We start from the raw sequence: 19,890 nt of genomic DNA on the forward strand, positions 1-19,890 counted from the left end.
AAGGACTACTTTGGCATAGGCCAGTGTTGCTTCTGAACAAGCCCTAATCTGCCCACTTTGTAACACAAGAGAGGGGCCTGATTCCTGCCTAACTTCTGGTCCGATCCAGGGGGCAACACAGTTCAGGAGCATCCAACTGTCCTCATACACTGCCACAGAAAGGCAGTCCACATGTACAGTTCTGGGCACCTCTCTGCATACTGTATCTTAAAAATAAACAGTCATACAGTAAGTTACATGAGAAGAAGAGGACGACGAAAACAATAACATATGCAAAGCATAAGAACAACTCTCCAACTACCTTTCCTCAGATACTTCCTGTCTCTCCTCCTTTCAATAAGCACTTATATCTCACATGCTGTATTAACTTGCTCAATTCTCTGACATCTACTGAAATAAACACTCACAAACTGAACAAGAATATTTTTTTCACAGTGCTAGTTACATGAGCATCAAAGCACTACTACAGAATTACTTATTGTAGGAGGAGGAATAAAATAGTCGAGAAAGATTTGCAAGTAGGAAGCAAGAGACAACAAGGACATCGACAGCTTGAATAAAAAAGAGTGAGAACATACCCATGAAAGTGCTGTTACTGATAATAGATGAGGGTTCCAAACTTCTGTTTAAATCAAGCTTGTCTGAGTTCAGACTTCTGCTTTTTAGTCCAGTTCCTTCATTTTGAGTATAAATGGAGTTAATCAACTTGCTGCCTGTAGCCTGCATCCCAATAACACCAATGCATTGGTCAAAAGGATCTTCCAGTGGAAGTGAGTACTGACAGCATTCCTTTTTCTTTAAATATCCAGACTCATAAGGATCCAGGCTTGCTGTTCTTTGGTCAGGGCTGCAACCTAAAGAAAATGAAATTCCTTTTACATGCATTTATCTCAGCACAAAAATTATTTAAGACTAATTTCTTTTTCAACTTACTTGGGCTGCATGCTTCAAAGGTCTCAGAGCTGTATGTGTTTCCTTTTAAATACATAGTCCCTGAAGTTCCCAGGTAGTGGCATAGAAATGGATCTGCAACACCATCCAAGTCTGTTTCACTGCCATTATCTAGGTGGCAAATGCCTTAAAAATATAATTGACACGTCAGCATTTGGTCCTAAAATTCAGCTTATGCTTTCATAAGTTTAGCTCTTTTCAGAACCCTATGTTTTCAATGAAGCTTCATAGCATATTTAGATCTTGCTTAAGTTTACGTTAAACTTTTAATGAAAAGGCCAACTGCTGAAAGAGTTTAATTAATTTATCAATTAACAGAGAACGTGTCACACTTCATTATATAATCATTGGATAACAGAACAAACCCAAAAACAGGGATCAGAACCAAGGAAGCCAGGCTTATACTCTGTTGCCACTTCCTAGAGCAGAGAGCAGTAATGAGAAAGTCTGGGCTAGAAAAGCCAGAGGAAGACACTGGCTGTTCAAATAGCTCTTCTGACTTTCAGGTCACTGGCTTGTGAAAGCTACGGACATGCTCCATGACTCTTGCTCTGGGAAGAGGCAGACTCTCTAAAGACTTCACAATTACAAGACTTTCAAACCACTTCTCCATTCACTCCTGTCCCAACTGCTGACTGTGTTTGCACCCCTAGCATTTTCCCAGTAAGATGCATTTTCCTTGCTAACTCAGGTATGTTTTGGACTCTTAGGCAATAGGTGTGTTAAAAATGCTGCAGCTTTCATCATGCAATTATCTTAAATTGTTTACTGACTCTGACCCTAACAACTTCTCTGACAGGAAATTTCATCAGTTGTGTTACATTAAAAGTTATGCTGGTATTAACATCCATCTCTACATTCCAGTACAACCATTCCTTCCAAACTACAACAAAGTAAAACACATTGTTACAACTCCTTCTGGTCACTCTTATGTTGGCTATGTGATCATCAGTTTGAATGTACCATTGAGACCAGAGAAAAACATTTAAGCAAAGCCATAGTGTCATTTGGATGAGCAGAACCACGTTTCTGTTATTAGCTTGCTGATGCAATCACATGCAATAAATCTTACACTCTCTCTCAAAATTCACTGAAGATGTTTCACTAGTGTTATTTCCTTAAGTTAGAAAGACAACAGGCAAACTGTAGCTACTCAAGCAAGATGGAAAATCTGTTTAATGTTTTGCACTTACCATTACTGTCCCTCTGCTGTAAGAAATACCCTCCCACAGAAGATGTGAGGAACTGATGATGACTACCATTCTCAGATGAACCATATCCATCCTGCCTTTCAGCCAGCGTGCCCTGGGATGACAGGTAACTTGGAATGTCAGCAGGCAAATTTGTTTCATCTGTGGTGAAGGAAAACATGCACAAAATCCATCAGCATACTTCAGGATTTGTGGAAGAATTTTTATATTTGTCAGAAGAGTGCTCAAAGTAACAAGCAAGTAACAAACAATTCACTCTTCAGACTGAGAAAAAGCACACAAGAAAGTCACTGGAAAGTAACCACAAATATATATATATGTTTCTTTCCAAAGCAAACCTTCAGTTTACACACCTGTATTTGTGATGCTGCAATCTTCATTTCTCCTTCTAGTGTGGTAGATGATGACCACCCACACTAAGGAAGTGCCCACCACACAGCAAACCACAGCTATGATGACAATGCCAACTGTGGCCCATCCATCATCATCAAGTGCTGGAGTAATGTTTTGAGGAGAATCACAGGTAGGAGTAGGAATTACATTAAGACGAATGTTGCCTCGTTCTGTTCCAAGTGTATTAGACATTTCACAAGTGTACTTCCCAGCATCTTCTACATCTGTATCCACAATAATTAATAACTGATTGCTTGCAGCGAAGAAATGTCTTTCTGTTACCACGAGAGGGCTGTCATCCTTAGTCCAGTTCAGTCGGGGCGGAGGGCTACCACCAGCAATGCACTGTAAGACTGCAGTTTCACCTTTTGTTACAGTTCGATCCAGCAAAGGCCGCAAAAATGATGGTGTTTCTGAAAAGAAAGTGTAAGCTTTATATTATATATAACCTTGCAAAAATGGGAACATGCTCCTTTCTTTCACAGCTCAAGAGGAAAAGCTAAATAAAATGCACCAGTAAGGCCTAATGAAGCTTACTGTCATTTTCAGAGAAAACACCTTCAAGGAATTTGAACTAAGAGTCTACAGCTTGCTTGTCAGTTGATCAGATTTAGATGCTTGCTTTTCTTACAAAAAAGCCAAAAATCATATGTGCTTGAGAGTGTAAAGAATTAAAATGGCTAACAAATCACCAGGAAATTAAAAGATAGGATTTTTTTTCTCTTTGTATATATTATAAATTGTTTCAATTACGCATGAGAAATGAATCATAGAATGGGTAGTGTTGTAAAGTTGTAAAAGACTTTTATGATCTGGTTCCAACCCCCCTTCCATAGGGGGCAGGGACACCTCCCCTTAAACCAGGTTGCTCAAAGCCCCAAATGTAACTATCTTTTATTATTTTGCATCCTAATAATGATTGTGTGCTGGCATACATATTTCTAATCCATAACTTTGTGTCAATGCATAATATTTCAGAATATTGTAATTGTTATACACCACTTTGAAAACAATGCAACTTTTTAAAATCAGTATGTGATTTTAAAAATACACAATTGTTCAGTCCTTCAAGAAGATTAATGCACTTAAGTACTGCCAGTTTCTTACCTAGAACTGTTAATGTTGCATTAGCCGAAATGCTTCCAGCAGTATTTTGAGCTGTACAGCTATAAACGCCTGTGTCCTCAATTTTTACATCAACAATAAAGAATACATCATCTTCAGGCATGACATGCATACGCCTCTTGCGTGCTGCTGGAAAATCTGTTCCACCATCTTTCTGCCAAGCAATCTGTGGGACAGGATGCCCAACTGCAGCACATTCCAAACGTGCCATTGCCCCAGCACGAATGGTTAAGTCCATAGGAATCTTCGTAAATGAAGGCAGCACTAAAGAAAAGTTAGTGATACCAAAACAATAATTAATCATAAATGAAACATACTTTTATGTAGGTTGCTCCAAAAGTAATGACTCCTATTTATTTCCATGGAAACTACAGCAGATACAAAAAGCACAATAACACTATTGATAGAGTAAATTCTCAGATGCAACACACTATTTTTCAACAGTCTCCACCATTAGCTATGCATTTTTGTCAGCGATGAACAAGAGCCTGCATGCCTTGCGCATAAAAAACTGCACCAGTAGAAGTGACCCACTGTTTCATAGTTGCTATGACAGCATCACAGCTAGAAAAACGTTGCCCACACTATCCATCTTTATTGGCCCACACGGACAGAAGTCAGAAGGCATCAAATCTGGACTGTATAGTAGGTGGATTGGATAGATCAGCAGAGATTAGCAATATGCTCCATAGTCTCCAAACTGGCACGAGGCCCAGCATTATCATATTGCAAGAGAAAGGTTGTCGTCTTCTCTGACTTGACTCAAAATGTTCAAGCCTTCAGCTTAGTCAGCATCAGTATGTAGCAGCCTGACTTGACGGTTTGTCTGGGATTCTGGAAATCTGGATGGATCACCCCTTTCCAATCACAAATGACTATGCCCATCACTTTACCTGTTGAGGGCTGCATATGAACTTCTTCTTATGGGGACTGCACATATCATCAGTCCAGGAAACTGTCACCTTCAGCCTCGTACTTGTCCAACAAGTACTCACAAACTTGCATATAGTATTCTTTCTGTTCTTGTGTGAGCATCTGTAGGACCTATCTGTTGCAAATTTTCTAATACCCCAACAGTGTCACCATTGTTTCCTACTCACTGAAACAGTGAGTAGGAAAAATACACTTTCCTTATCATAATAAGAAAATACAGTTTCCTTATCATAATCCATTGTTTCACATGGACGAGCTGATTGAGATGCTCTTCATTTCATAGAGTGACAACTGTGCATGCCTGGGCATCCTGATGGCTTCTCTTTCACATCACTGTTGTCAGTGCTGAAATGCACCACCCACCACCTCACTGTGCTAACATGCACTGTTTGGTCTCCATAAACATTCAGTGCAAATGAATGTCAACGGGTGTATTTTTGAATCTGCATGGATTCAACTCCACATCTTTGCTTCATATGCAGTTCCATGTTGGACGTAATTTTGTCAGACTGCCCCTCTGCTGTAATCTGTTGCATGGCAACAAAATGTAATGGAATACCATCAGGAAGATTCAACCTGTATTGCCTTACCACCAAAATTCACCACTGATGTTGTGAATAATAACATAATAAAATGGGAGTCATTACTTTCGGAACAGCCCTTGTACTTTTTGGCACAACATGCTCATTATTTTAACGCTCTTCTTGGATCTAAAAATGCACAAAACCCCATAACCTGAATTTATCAGCAGCCAGCAAAAAGAAAGGCAGAGTTTTATGGTTTGTGAGACTACTAAGATCAAAATCTAATTTCTGCTAACAGCTTCCTTCAGGAATTTGCCATTAACGCTTTGAAATGGAGTATATGGAGTAGAAAAGACTAATATTTTACCATTGTGTAACAGAATTTATCACATTTACTAACATTGAGCTTAATATATATATTTTTTTTCCCTATACTGTTGTTCAGCACAATGGGTTAAGAGTGTAAAACTGAATGGTAATCTTGGAACTAGAAACATTTTAAGCAAAAAAAAAAAAAAAAAAAAAAAAGCTTATTAAGGGAGATTTTCTTCTTCAAAGGCTTTTCTTCATTCTTTTCTAAAAGATGCAGATGATGAGAATGCAAATAAATATATTTACGTATCTCGACTAAAATTATTCTACTTCATTATCTACAAGCAACAGATAACATACTTACTGTTTACTGTAAGTTTGGCTTTAATAGAGTAGGATGAACCGAAGTGATTTGAAATTACACACTGGTATTTCCCTTCACTGCTGAATTCAACATTGCGCAGTCGAAGGATGGTGGTATACTCCATCACTTCACCGCCTTGCGCCCGGAGGTGTGCATAATTCTCCATTTCAGCATCATGCAGTAATTCATTGTCTTTCTTCCACGCAAAGGTCATTGGGGAATCACTGCTGCTGGCTGCCGAACATACAAAACTCAAGTTGGAGCCTTTAATTGCTGACTGGGTTTCTGGCTGGACAGTGATCTGTGGCTTAGGAAAATCGTCTGCACAGAGGGGAGAAGGGAAAAAAAAGGAAAAAGTAACACTGAGGAAGAGTAAAATATATGTGAGCCCTGAGGACTGTTTTTAGAAAAGTTTGTACAACTTGTTTTATAGGTTTAAGAGAAGAGTCAAATAAGTATTTATAAAATGGATACACAATGTTTTTGTTTTAAATTTTGTTAGCCTTAGGGCATTTAAAGATGCCATATTTATGAATTTATTGTGCCAAGTCATCTCTTATTGAAGACAAAGAACATTTAAAAGCAGATTGTGTGTGTAGTTTCTTCAAGAGAGAACAACCCCTTGACATCTGGAAGAATTATTTTGAATGTAAGTCACGAAGCATGCTCTTCATCTTTACAACACCTCAGTCTGCTATGAGTTTTCTTTATTGAAAGCATAGTTATTCTGCTATCAAAAACAACGTTTAAGTCCTAGGTTTTGCCCAAACCTGCAACAACAACAACAACAAAAGTACAAAAGCTGCTGTTCCTGTGATTTGCTGCTCTCTGACCTATTCTGCAAATGCAGCAGTGTTTAAAATCCCATAATGCAGCGCACAAGAAATTGAAGTGGTTATTCTCTGGAATTCTTCTTACTATTGCTAAGTTACCTCAAGAATGCTATTTTGTGAGTTTGCAGAATTAGCTGCCTTCTGAAGTAGTTATTGTGTCAACTGCATGTAGATCACATGTACAAAAGGAGCAGTTAAATACTTAGTCTCTCAAAACCAGAAGGCCCCAGACGTCTCCTACCTACTGACAGACTCAAGCTCGAATTTCACATGCAATGAAAGAAAACCCCCACAAACTACTCCTCATCACAGACCCTGCTTGCACTGTAGAGAGTTATACTTTACCTTGCCCATTCATTCGTCTCATCTTTTTGGAAACAACATACCATGGTCAAAGCATAATTTCATTTAAATGTTCTCAACATGGCTTGCTACAGATGAATACAGACAGTCTGAACCTGAGCTGCAGGTCACCTGAAAGTCTGAAGGTAAGCTCCAGGTACAGAGCAACATGGATCCCCTCCCTGATCCTGAACCTTTGGCCTGGATCTTAAGAATTAACCAGGCCATTTCATTTTCCACCTTCATATCTATGTATTGAGTCCTCCAAGACAGATTATACTACTTGCAAAATGAGTTGATACTGTCAAGGCTTTCCTTAAAGATAACTAACATTTTAAGTACTTAAATTAGCCACATGACAGGGAAGGAGGATATATTTCATTCTGTTTCAGATGTTACCATCAATAGAATAATGAAATGGTATAATGAAATAATAATGAAATTTAAAATGGTAATTATTTGAGAGAGGGCATGAGAAAGTCAATCAAACAAGCAGATACTACAGAAGATGAAAGATAAAACCAGTAATGTGTTTTCTTCAGGACAGAATAACATAGGAGTGTTTATTTTAGTACATGTCGCACGTATACACATAGATGCATCAGAAACATAGACACACATATACACATGCTCTTTCACTTTTGAGGAAAGTATTTCTCATTTTATAGAAGCCACTTGACTATTCTATAATGAAAATCAAGCTATTCGTCACTGAGGTGGTACTCCTAGCATCACTCAGCTAAGCTATAGGAATTAATACAAGTCACAAAGACATCTACTCTGTTTTTATTCCACAGATACCTTTGGTACATAAATGCTTCATAATTTATTTCAGCTTAAAAAGCGTGGCTTTAGAAAGCATAAATTATATGAATTTTCTATTTTTAACTTCACAAATATGAAACTCTTTGTCTAACATGTGCTATCCTTCAAAAAATAAAGGAGATTCCTTATATGTGTTAAAATTAATTCATTAATAATGTCATTCAGCAGCTTAAAGATCACTGTCCCCTGTGGTTTAGCAAATAAAAGTACATATTTAAAACCTCCAACTGAATATATTGCCAGAATTAACTTCTCATAAATAATTATATATAATATACATATATATATATATATATATCATTCATTTATATGAATGATATGTCATTCATATATACTTCATTAGCTATCAAGTAATCAGTAATTTAGTGCACTATGTCAACTTTTCCTTTTCAGCACTAGCTAAATTATGCACCATCTACTCATCACTTAACATTAATATATTAAAACATTTGACTGGTAACAGAAAGAGAGAAAAAAGTTCATGTAACATTTTATGTTCAGTGCCTGCTTTGTCACTGAAAAAAAGGATATGAGTGGAAACAGTATAAATTAAGCAATCATACTTGCAATGAAAGGAAAGTTGTTGAAAAGACAAATACGGTGTTTGAATTTTCTTTAGTACTAGAAAAATAATATTTACATAACAAAAACATATGAAATCCAGGTAGCTTTCAATTTCCTTAGATTTTCAAAGTTTCCAATTCATTCATTAGAAGTACTAAAACACACTTGCATTGTTGTTCTGTATTCCTAGTATATGTACACTATTCTTCCTCATTCATATAACAGTCACAATGAATGCTACTCCATGCAGGTAAAGAAATCTTATCTAAAGGCAAATGCTATCACTTGAAATTCTCAAGCCTTAAGGTAAGGATATTCTATTAGTATTCACTCTCTGGCATACTGAAATACAAAATACTAGTAACTCAACTGTGGAAAATCAGAAGTTTTAAACACAGTTCAAATACAAGCAATTACTTGGTGTTCCTATTTTTGAAGCAGACTTCAAGTACACACAAAGAAGTCAGTATAGCTATTTTATCTTCTACTTTTCTCAGCTTTGGAATAAACTCAAATTTGATGAATAATCAAAAACAAAAATGGCATCTTAAGTTAGCCAAAATACAGCTTACTTAAGAAGAATAGCTACTGAAACAATATCCATCTTTAGAAGCATATACATTCACCACCACAAACCACTGAGCTTTCTATTGCACACTATGTGATGTTCTATGTAAGCTGTACATGAAACAAAAGTCAGGAAAATGTCACTACCCATCTTGTAGAAAGCCACAAATTTAGTTCATCTACCTCAGAGTTTGGGAACAGAGAAGAAAATGTTAACAAATATTAAATCCTTTCCATTTTACTAATAAATTCTAAACATATCAAAGAAGCCACAACCAAAATCAATCCATTCAGCAAATTTTTTTCTGCATAATGAGAAATAGAGACTATACTCACCACAGACAAATGCATCTAGGCTGACAGCAAAAATACTTCTCCCTTTTAGTAGTTGAGGATGTGCACAACTGGCGTTTACAAAGTTCTGAAAGTTGTTCTCTGACACCCATTGTGGTAGCCACTTTAACTGACAGTCACACAAGAGACTTGATGTGTTTAAGTGCCTAAGAAAAAGCAATTACATTCAAAGCCTGTTTGCTTGGATTCTTATAAGGCAAGTCAATAACATAAAGCTAATTTTTAATCTAAATACTTCCATTGCAAGAAAAAGTCATCAACACTTTTTAGCTCAAATGTGATGACACTATTGTCAGTATTGTGAAATTTTACAAAGCACACATATTCTCCTTAACTCCCAGTTTCTGCAACATATAAGCTTACAGGCAGCGGGACACGTTTCTAGTGTTTTGGGTACAAAACTACAGTCAACAGTGGAAGAAACATAAGGAGCACTTAAAATAGCATTCCAGAGGAGAGGTGCTCTGAAAGCTAACACCAGAACAATTCTGAGACAATTTCTTTCCTCATTCTCATTTTTGTCAGAATTTATCTTGTGGCACATATTTTAAAAGGGGAATGTGGAGATGAAGAATAGCCAGTACTGCAATAACAAGTGCAAAAATGGTTATCAGTGTACCTAACTTCTGTGAATAAATAGCTACATTCACAGAGGAATGAAATAATAAAAGAATAAACCAGAGCGATACTCTGTGAAGCACATACAATCAATAGCTGAAGTGGGAAGTGTTCAGTTCGGTTAGAATGAAATGACTAGATGGGAATTTATGCTAAACAATTTTACTTCTGGGAAAGTACTTTCTATCATTTGCTTGTCTCTTGTCTCTCTCATACATAATAGAGGTCTACTAGGAGATTCAGGAGAAGTATAAAAAAAAAAAACAAAAGCAATAACTTTTGAGTAGTTACTTCACTGAAGTGTTCAGAGACTGCTATCTTGTGGCATCTCACATCTCCTAAAGTAGCACTAGACTGTCATTTCATCACATTTGATCAGTCTTCAAATCATCTGAATCAATTCTTAGATGTCAGTCCTGGGACCCCACTGCTTCTTTTGTGCCACACCTAGCAATCGTCCAGCAGCTGGCTGGCTGAGTTCAGCAAACTAATCAATACAACCAAATCCAAACTAAGGAAGCGGAGAATGCCTAGCTACAGATAGAAACATGGCAGCTGCTTTCTACAGCACCTGCAGCTGTGTCAGGATATGGTTAACATCAAATTGAACATTAAATGAACCAAACATACAAGGTTCTTCACTATTTTTTCTATTGCACCCAATACCATGTAACAAGAGCTTTATCTTCTTGTTACTCTTCAGTTTGTTGCCACATTATGCAATAGAACAACTCTGAACAACAGATCTGATTACAGAAGGCTGATATGAATATGGGAAAAAAGAACACATATTTAAGAGGAAGCGTTAACTGCATTTTTTCCCTCCAGAAAAATGTAGCTATAAAATCTAATGCCTTGATCAAAAAATAAGAGTGAGAAACAAAAAAATCAAGAAGTTTGCTAAAAGAATATATTCTTCCCAATGACCGCTTCACAACTTCTCTGAAGACCTGCCCCTATGCTGCACCAGGACTAAAGGACCCAATTACAAGCACTGACAACTTGGTCTTTATATAAGAATTACTTTACTGCATTTCACTGGTCCAGTAAGCTTTAGCTCAGCAATAGCACTGCTGATGCTACAGCACATTACATCAAAGTCTCCCTTATCTAGTATCTATTAGAGATCAGCCAATTTAAAATCAGGACTCTAGACACCAAATGTAGCAGAAAATGAACACTCCTTATCCTCTGCCATCTCACTTAAACACACTTGTCACATAAAAAATAATAAGTAAAAAAACAACCGACACCTTCAGAGATGTTAAAATACGAGTTTATCACCGTGTCAGGCAACAACTATGGAGCTCTTATATATATTTATATAGTTATGAATTCAATAGAGGTGACTTTTTTTGACAGAAACTTACAATTCTTTGAGTTTCTTCATTTGTGAAAAAGCATTTCCTTGAACTGACATAATTGCATTATTACTTAGATCCCTACAAAACAAACAAGAAGAAAATCATGAGAGTAAAGAGTGATTTATTGAACTAATGTATTCAACATGAAGATGCCAGGAATAGTTTGTTACATCAGTTACATACAAAGGTTTTTCTAGCTTAAAAACCAAAGAGACAATACTGAAGAGTTTTATAGCACATTTAATAAATGTGACACTTTCTGTATTAATATCAAAATTCATATTCAGCAGAACTCCATTAAAAAACCCTCTTAAGAATACTCCATTATTCAGAGTAAGTGTGTTTCACTCAAATTCATAAGTAAAGTTCGTCAGTCCTATTTTTGTTTCTGTTGGTATCAAAATTTGTGTTTTCTTTTTTTTTTTTTTTTTCAAGTGATGGCTTAAATGAGAGTATTTACTACTTACAGGTGTTCAAGTGCATCCAAGCCAGAAAATGCTTTCTTTGTAATGGATCTAATTCTGTTTCCTTGCAGTATCCTGAAAAAAAATTAAGTACATAATGCAAAAAAGATTGAAGTTTTTCTGGAGTCAAACAATTGCATTTTTGGCATTTATTTCCAAACTGTGACTAATATTTACCATTCAGCCTTCCTCAACGCAACAAAATGAGCAAAATGTCTCACTTACAAAATAAACTGATTTACTGCACTTGACTAAACATCTTGATTTTACAATGATTTTAAAACATGCCTAATGTATACAGTTCAGGAATGCAGATTATTTAGATGTATACACATAAGCATATTTTTATTTCATAGATGTCCATTTTCAAATTATCTTTCCATACCAGTGAAGCCATTTCCATTGGATGCTGCACTGCTTTATCAAAGACTATTCCTGCCACTATGCCTCTGTAATATTTGATAATATACTTTTTTCTAAAAAGTTTCTATAAATACTACAACATATGAAATCTGCACATGTATTTCAGATTAGCCTCGCTCAAAAAATCAGGAATTGCTTTCACAGAAACTAACATTTTACTGCAAACAAAATGTCAAGGGAGAAAAATCACCTCAACTATGGAAAACATAACATCATGTTGGACTGGTCCATCAAAAGAGGCATAATATAAGCTACTTATTTATTTTAAAAGGAATTAGACATGGTGGTACTCACAGATTCCTAAGTTTATCCAGACCAGAGAAGGCACCATTCATATCTTCAATAGTCCACGATATTTCATTGTTTTTCAGATCCCTATTTAAAAGGAAAGGGGGCGGGTGGGGAAATCAAACAGTGAGAGGTATTAGGAAAAGCAAGGTATGTACTTCTTAAAGAATGTGTATTATTTAAGAAAATTCCTGAAATCACTGTCTGGCAGCATTTTTTTTCCCCTCCTTTTTAGTTATTTCATTCTCATTTTCACTGAAGACTTTGACAACTATCAGTTAGCACTTTTTCCACTGATAATTACAAAGATAACAAAACCAAAGTTAATAATTATTATAGAACAAAACCACATTCCCCTGCAAGGGTTTTCATATACAGGACAGAAGGAGCATCAGAAGAAGGGAAGAGATCAACTGTTGCCTCCTTCAAACTGAAATACATTTATGTCTTTGTACACTGTGAACATTAATACACTGAGATTAATTAGTAAGTAAACTGTTTCTACATTCTATACTGTTCATAGACCTAGCTATGTTATCTGTGACACACAGAGAGGGAGATTTGTGAAAAGAACAGCGTATCAACAGAGAATCAATAAGGTAAGGCTAAAGGAAAACATGTCTGGGAGAAAAAGTTTAATGATTCCTCCTGTGTAAATTGAGAAACCCGACAAAGTCTCTTGACGTCTTTTTATGATCTATAAATGTATTTAAAAAACACAGACTGCATCTCTGTAAATTACATCTTTGCTGGATGCCTCTAAATGCTATCACTCTTTAAAGTCTAGAGGGAAAAGTAACTTCTTCACTCATCTGGCTAACAGATGAATCAGTGGTACGCAACTGAAAGATTCTAATGAAGCAAAGTATTTTTAGAGTCTTGTTTCTTCTCCTTCCTTTACGAAATGCTATTTCAAAATATGATCAAATGCTTAAAATAATTGCTCAATCAGGTCAAGCATCTACCTACACAGTGTTGTCTGCTTAATTCTACCATGATGCAAAATACGGACTCAGTTAAGACAGAACTATCAGATCCCTAAGGCTGTCGATAGCAGTGCTGCTCACTGCCTTTCAATGGAGAATTGCTACCAGAAAGTTTGTATTAAAATTACCAGCATCTATTTTGCACAGCCTTTAAGAAACAAGCCCTCCCTCTCCAAACTATCATGGAAAAAAAAAATCTTACTGGGAAAAAGAAAAAACACTATGCTAGAAAAGTTACAAAAGGCAAAGCAAAGCAAAACAACAACCTAATAACGTACAGAGGGTTTCTTAACATTTTTAACCTTAAAAGTCAAGTTAGTCAACTTACAAAGTCTGCAGACTAGAAAGTCCCCGGAAGGCACAATCAGCAATGTAGTTTACTTTGTTGCTTCCAATGTACAGTCCAACTAGCACGCTTAAGCCAGCAAAGCTTGAATCATCTAACCTTGCTAAGTGATTGAACGTCAAATCTCTGTAAGTTCAAGGAAAAATGGATTTTAATGTTTTTGTTGCATTATTTGTTACTCAGTTCAACCCACTTGAATTTTCAAGTGGGGGAAACAGTTCCTTTCCTTTACAATGATCACAAAACCTATCACACTATTTTTGACCATACAGCTTATCATTTCTAATTATTCACAAATTATTACAGAACAAATTTCTTTCATTTGAAAATGATTGTGTTACAGCTCTAAAACAACTCCAGTGAAATGAAGCAGTCATGGTTGGCTTCAACTGCTTCCAACAAAATTTAACTGTCTCACATGTAGAAAAGTTGCTGTCACCTTGGAAACTTTGTTATGAAAAATTCACAGATCAGTGGTAAGAAGCTCATGCTTTGGCATGTACCCTAATTTCAAATCTGGAATAGAATAAAAGCTACTCACAGCTCACTGAGTTTTTGGCAAAATTCCCAGGCGTCAGGACTGATCCTGCTGATGGCATTTTGGCTGAGATGGAGCTGCTGCAGCATCAGCAAGCCATAAAGCCAGCCTTTGGTTACCTCTGTTAAGTTGTTATGGTCCAGCTGCCTATACATACACAGACAAAAAACCTAAGATTCAGAAACTCAGTGATGCATGTGCTTTGCCACAGGTCCACATTTGACTTCATGACACTGGCCAGATAGCTACAGTCTATGTTTACATTTAGAGTTTTAGGCACGCATTCAGAATGCACTGCTTTACATGCTTAGTGATTAACACCAGTTGCTTTAAAACCACACCAGAATAGATTAGTTCAAAAACACTTCTATATTTTAGCAAGCAGCTCTATTATGTACAACCCTACTTAGTGTATTAATAGCAGAATCTATGAAAGTTGGTACTCACAAAACTTCCATGTTGGTTAATCCCCAGAATGCACCATCCATGAGCCTAGTAATCCCGTTTCTCTGTAGTTTTAATGACTTCAAAGCTGGAAGTCCTTGGAAAGTAAGCCCATCTATTTTTTTAATTTTGTTGCGATTCAATTCCCTGCATCAATAAATTTTACAGTTTCAGCAGAAGTTTACTTGCATACCAACAACTTTTCCTACCTCCCTGGAAACAAACTTTATTTAAATATCTGCGTTGCAAATTAAACAACAGAAGCAAGATGTAATAAAATTCAAACCTTTAACTGCACTACATCATGTTTAACCATGCTATTACTGTTCTGCCTTTCTGATATTGAGGACATGTACTTGGATAGTTACTTGATGTTTAAATTTAAAGACTCCTTTTAGACCTAGAATGTCATGATCGATCCTGTTCTCAAAAGCAAAAGCAAGTTCCTGGTGTCCATCCAGAAGTACAGTTGTTAATTTTCCACTTTTAATTTGCATTCCGATTGATTATTGATTGCAAAGGTAAAATTTCTAGTTGCAATAGTTAGCCAGAACCAATATCCTGGATAATTTCTCCCTCTCTTAATCTGGAATCAGGCATTCCTTATGTACCCTTTCATTGTCTACTGTAACTACTTACATAGTTAGTTTCTTCCCGCTTTCTCAAGTGGTGTTAGGTACTAGACACACACATTCCTTTTGTAGGCCTGAGGTTGGGACCCAAATGTAATAGGAATTATAAGGTATAACTAGTGCAGGAGGGTAAGCTGCAGTGAGAGCATGTGTTTAGAAGTCCGTAATTTGTAAAGAACATTCAAGGAGAACAGCCTTTATTTCTTCCCCACTCCTCCTCTGAATACATTATTCAAGTGATAGTATGTGAAGGCTGCTCCAAATGCAATGCCTCCTATTTTATTATGTTGGTACACAACATTAGAGGTGGACATTTGTGGCACAGCAGTAGAGGCTGAACTTTACCACTACTATTCAGTTCAATTTTGTTGCTGTGCAACAGATGGCAGCAGAAGGGCAGCCTGACAAAACGGCATCTTACATGAAAGTGCCTATGAAGCAAAGGTGTGCTACTGAATTCCTTCATGCAGAAAAAATTGCACCCACTGCTATTCATGGATGCTTGCTGAACGTTTATGAAGATCAAACAGTGGATATGAGCACAGTGAGACGGTGGGTGGTGCATTTCTGCAGTGATGACGGTGTCAGTGGGTCACCTCCACTCATGCAGATTTTTATGAGCACAGCATGCAGGCTGTTCGAAGCTGAAGAAAATTCATAGCTAAGGATGGTGACTGTGTTGAAAAATAGTGTTTTGTAGCTGAGAATTTGCTCTGTCAAATAGTGTTATTGTGCTCACACTCTTCTGTTGAGGTTTAATTCAAACACTTCCTCTATTTGTGCACAGGAAAGACACAGTCACAGTTCTCATTTGTATTAAGCATCCTAACATTTCCCTGTTCTTAGGGCTTTTTGCTTTCAAAGTTAATCTAGCAGTTCATCTTGCCTGTTTAGAATGGAAAATAATTACTCGGGATTTAACAAAGTGCAGTCCTAGTCCATCCTCTTGTCAACTTATCATACTCTTCAAGTTTTGCAAAAGAGGGGAGAATATATTTCCCCATACTCATTCATATTCAGTAGCTACATTTATTACTTATTAAGTAAAATAGTTATAGACCGTATCATATCAGTGAAACTCATGAAATTCTACTTAGTCAAGCATATTTATTGTCATACCTTTCAAAAGCAAATTAATTCCCTTTATTTCACTGTAATGGTTGGATTTGATGACCTTAAAGGTCTTTTCCAACCTCAGTGATTTAGTGATTCTAAATGATTCTATACTTCTACAAACATATGAAGAGACTGATGTAGTGAGTGATATAAGTCTACTTCATGTATTAATTTTTCCAATGTTTTTTTTTACATAAATACTGCTATTTGCTATTAACATTTTTTTTTTTTTAGGCAGACACGATTTTAAACACAAAGACTATTCATATCTCACCAATATATAAGACTAGTTTTGTTCAGTATAAAGCTGAAGTTGGTAAGGGTTGTAGTAATATGTTTTCTGTGCCTGTCTCACTCTGAGTCTGCTTTAATTAAAGGCTAAAGTTCAAGCACTACCAGTGCTTCGAAAACCTGAAAACAATTAGTCAATTGTAGGTTGCACTTACAGGTGCTGCAGATGGGAAAGTTTAAACATCTTTTGAGGGATTGCTGAAATTTTGTTCCTGTTCAGTTTCAATACTTGAAGTGTGGTAGACAAATTGTCAAAGGTACCAGGCTCCATGGAGGTTATTCGGTTACTGTTAATGTACCTGTTGAAACAATGTCTAGAAAGTTAAATTTACAGTTATTTAATAAAATTTTAATACCAAGTAGTGAAACATAGAGCTCTTAGACTGCTTATACGGTGATAAATGAAATTTAATTAATCGCATTAATCAAAGCTCTTGACAACTCAGTCTACAGTCAAATAGTATTTTGTCATCAATATTTTTCTCCAGTCGGCAAAAGCATATTATTGGCAGAAGATAGTACGCTGCCAAAATATGGTATGTTGCAACTCCATTACTTTCTTCACAATGTAGTTCTGTCTTTGCAGAACTACTATAAAAAACATTAAGATAAATTTAATGAAGTCCACAGAACTTCATGCAACTCAAGACTAGACCAGCACCCATGACTTAAATTCATTTTACTACATACTTTTTCTCTCAAGAGAGACACGTCTACTTGTTCCATCTCAAGATAACATCCTTCACTACGAATTAAAACAGTTCATTGCAGCAACTGGTATATTCAAGTCTGCAACTTAGGTTAAGATCAATGAGTAAAACAAGGAACATTTAGTGAGTGTCTGATTAAAAAATATTGCATGCTTCAACATACAGTTACCAGCCTAAGTTTGCCAGCCTAAGTTTGCTGAAACTGAAAAAAAAAAAAAAAAAAAGGAAAAGAAAATGTAATACTAGGTTTTACTTACAGATACTTGAGCTGTAAAGAAGGAAATGATGACATTTTTAGCTCTGATATGTTGTTGTTGCTCAAATCCAAAGTTTCTAAACTCTGAAATGGCTTCAGATGTTCAGATAAGATGTTGGCAATCTTATTACTTGTCCTGAAATTTAAGGATAATAATAATAATTAAAAAAAAAGTCATTTCCAGAGCAAATACTTGTTAACTAAGCACCACTGCCAAAATTAGTACTTAATTTCCCTGCTTGTTCTATAGGCAGCATTCATTTCTAGTTTCCTTGAATTACAATCTAGAATGCTCTGAGCAAACACAGTCATCAACATTTCTTGATTTCTTGAAACATTTTCCCAGCAAACGGGGGAGAGGGGAGGAGGAAGAAGTATTATAATCCAAAAGTATTTCATTGCTTTTAAAATGTTAAAATGAGACACAAAACCTTATGTTCATTTATCTCTGAAATGTAGACATGTTATTTGCATTGAATATAGTATGTCACAATACTGTAATGAAATCAGGTCATAGTTGTTTTTTTATTTTAGTCAAACTAATGTATCAGTACTCAGACATTTTGCTTCGTTCTTCTGAGAACTACAGCATGAAATTCAAACTGAACTTACATAAAAATAAAGCTATGTGAGATTGATGACAGTGCACTCCTCCCAGAAAAACATTCTCTACTACTACAATTAGATCTAGTACTTTATCCAGCAAATTTTTCTACTGTGTTAGCAAAGAATAAAATTTGTGCTCCTCACAACTCTTCACAGAGGGTCTGGACTTCTTCTTTGGTCAGATTTCAGCTAAGCATCAAATTCAATTCCACAATAAAGAATTTACAACTATTTAAAAGACATGGCTATCCTAAGAAACATCTCTACTTTCACTTCCAATTAAATGTACTTTTTCTAGCAATAGTATTTCATGTTCACGCACAGCAACTACCATATTTTTCATCTCGGTTGCATAATCGTGCACGTAGATCAGCAAAGTGAATAGAGTTATTCGTTGGGGCTAATGGTACATAGGGGGAAAAAGCACATGATTAATTAAGTGAATGCAACCCAAAATGATCCCTGTTACATTCTAAAGTTCAAGTCAGTTCTGGCTGTGGTACATTCTGTTCCTAGTAAGATGAATGATCAAAATTTAGGTGCTCTCCTCAGCTTCCAGAGATTGAAGGCAAAGGCAATTTCAGGTTAAACTATCAACAAAAATGTTGATTCTGGAAGGTGTTTGCCTTTATTAGAAATAGTTTCTCTGGATCAAATAGTAAGCCATACACTTAGGATGGTACGGACAACCCTCACGTAAGCAAGGGAGGGATTACTACTTAAGACAAAAAAATCCTGCCTCAAAAACTGAACATAAGTTAGATTAATGGGCCTTCTGACCACATGTGGGAATGGATAAGTGATCTTGCAACTCCTCCAACACTGCTCTTGTATCATGTTTCATTACTCAGGCTGTCTGGTAGAGCTATACTACGTTATTTAGAAAAAAAACAAAACAAAACCAAAAAACCAACTCTTAACAGTAAGTTTTTATAATAAATAGAAACAAATTACTTTAATAAAAAAAAACAACAACAAATACCACTATGTGTCAGTTCCACTGTCCAAATGAGACTGTGAATTAGATAACGGGTCACAGAGTTGCCTTTATGCATTAGTTTGTTTATAAGGTAATTACTAACAAGGTATTAAAACTGCCAATTACTTGAGTGACGAATAAAATTTTCCTTGCAGTAAAAGTGTGCTCCAGCAGAAGCAAGCAATTTCCTGAACTGCACGCCTCCTAAATTGCAGTGTGAAAGTGTTCACTTACAGACACAGCTTACACAGTGCTCTCTTTGTGTCAATATTGCTTCATAAAACAGAAATTCCTTACAACTGGCAGGATAATAGCCTCTGTATTACAAAGTTTAGTTGGACCTAATGGAACTGAATAAAAGTCTTACACAGCGTTCAGATTAGCGCTTAAACTAACTGGCAAATTATTTGATGCACACCAGATTACAATAAAGACGTACAAACAAACAAAAAATCAGCTAATTTGTTTCAGGGATTGCTCTTTTTCACTGATGATAAGGTCATGTCATCAGAAGAAATTAACTTCATTCAT

General features: G+C 36.1%; 1 protein-coding gene across 4 annotated transcripts in view; it reads right to left on the minus strand.

The window, feature by feature from the left end:
* The window catches only part of LRIG3 (leucine rich repeats and immunoglobulin like domains 3), a 43,707-nt gene that overhangs the window by 3,199 nt on the left and 20,618 nt on the right, over positions 1–19,890 (minus strand). For 3 of the 4 annotated variants that reach the window (XM_015281419.4, XM_015281429.4, XM_040695530.1), the window contains 15 exons: positions 17,776–17,910; positions 16,964–17,122; positions 14,773–14,916; positions 14,329–14,472; positions 13,770–13,913; positions 12,462–12,542; positions 11,748–11,819; positions 11,287–11,358; positions 9,281–9,444; positions 5,814–6,134; positions 3,663–3,944; positions 2,516–2,968; positions 2,145–2,303; positions 934–1,077; positions 579–854 (listed from right to left, as the gene is read on the minus strand). In XM_015281419.4, coding sequence (XP_015136905.2) covers positions 579–854; positions 934–1,077; positions 2,145–2,303; positions 2,516–2,968; positions 3,663–3,944; positions 5,814–6,134; positions 9,281–9,444; positions 11,287–11,358; positions 11,748–11,819; positions 12,462–12,542; positions 13,770–13,913; positions 14,329–14,472; positions 14,773–14,916; positions 16,964–17,122; positions 17,776–17,910 — 2,750 coding nt within the window. The remainder of the gene's footprint in view (positions 1–578; positions 855–933; positions 1,078–2,144; positions 2,304–2,515; positions 2,969–3,662; positions 3,945–5,813; positions 6,135–9,280; positions 9,445–11,286; positions 11,359–11,747; positions 11,820–12,461; positions 12,543–13,769; positions 13,914–14,328; positions 14,473–14,772; positions 14,917–16,963; positions 17,123–17,775; positions 17,911–19,890) is intronic. The other variant, NM_001199555.2, reaches the window with a different exon arrangement.

Source organism: Gallus gallus, chromosome 1, assembly GCF_016699485.2.
Source record: "Gallus gallus isolate bGalGal1 chromosome 1, bGalGal1.mat.broiler.GRCg7b, whole genome shotgun sequence".
Lineage (NCBI taxonomy): Eukaryota > Metazoa > Chordata > Aves > Galliformes > Phasianidae > Gallus > Gallus gallus.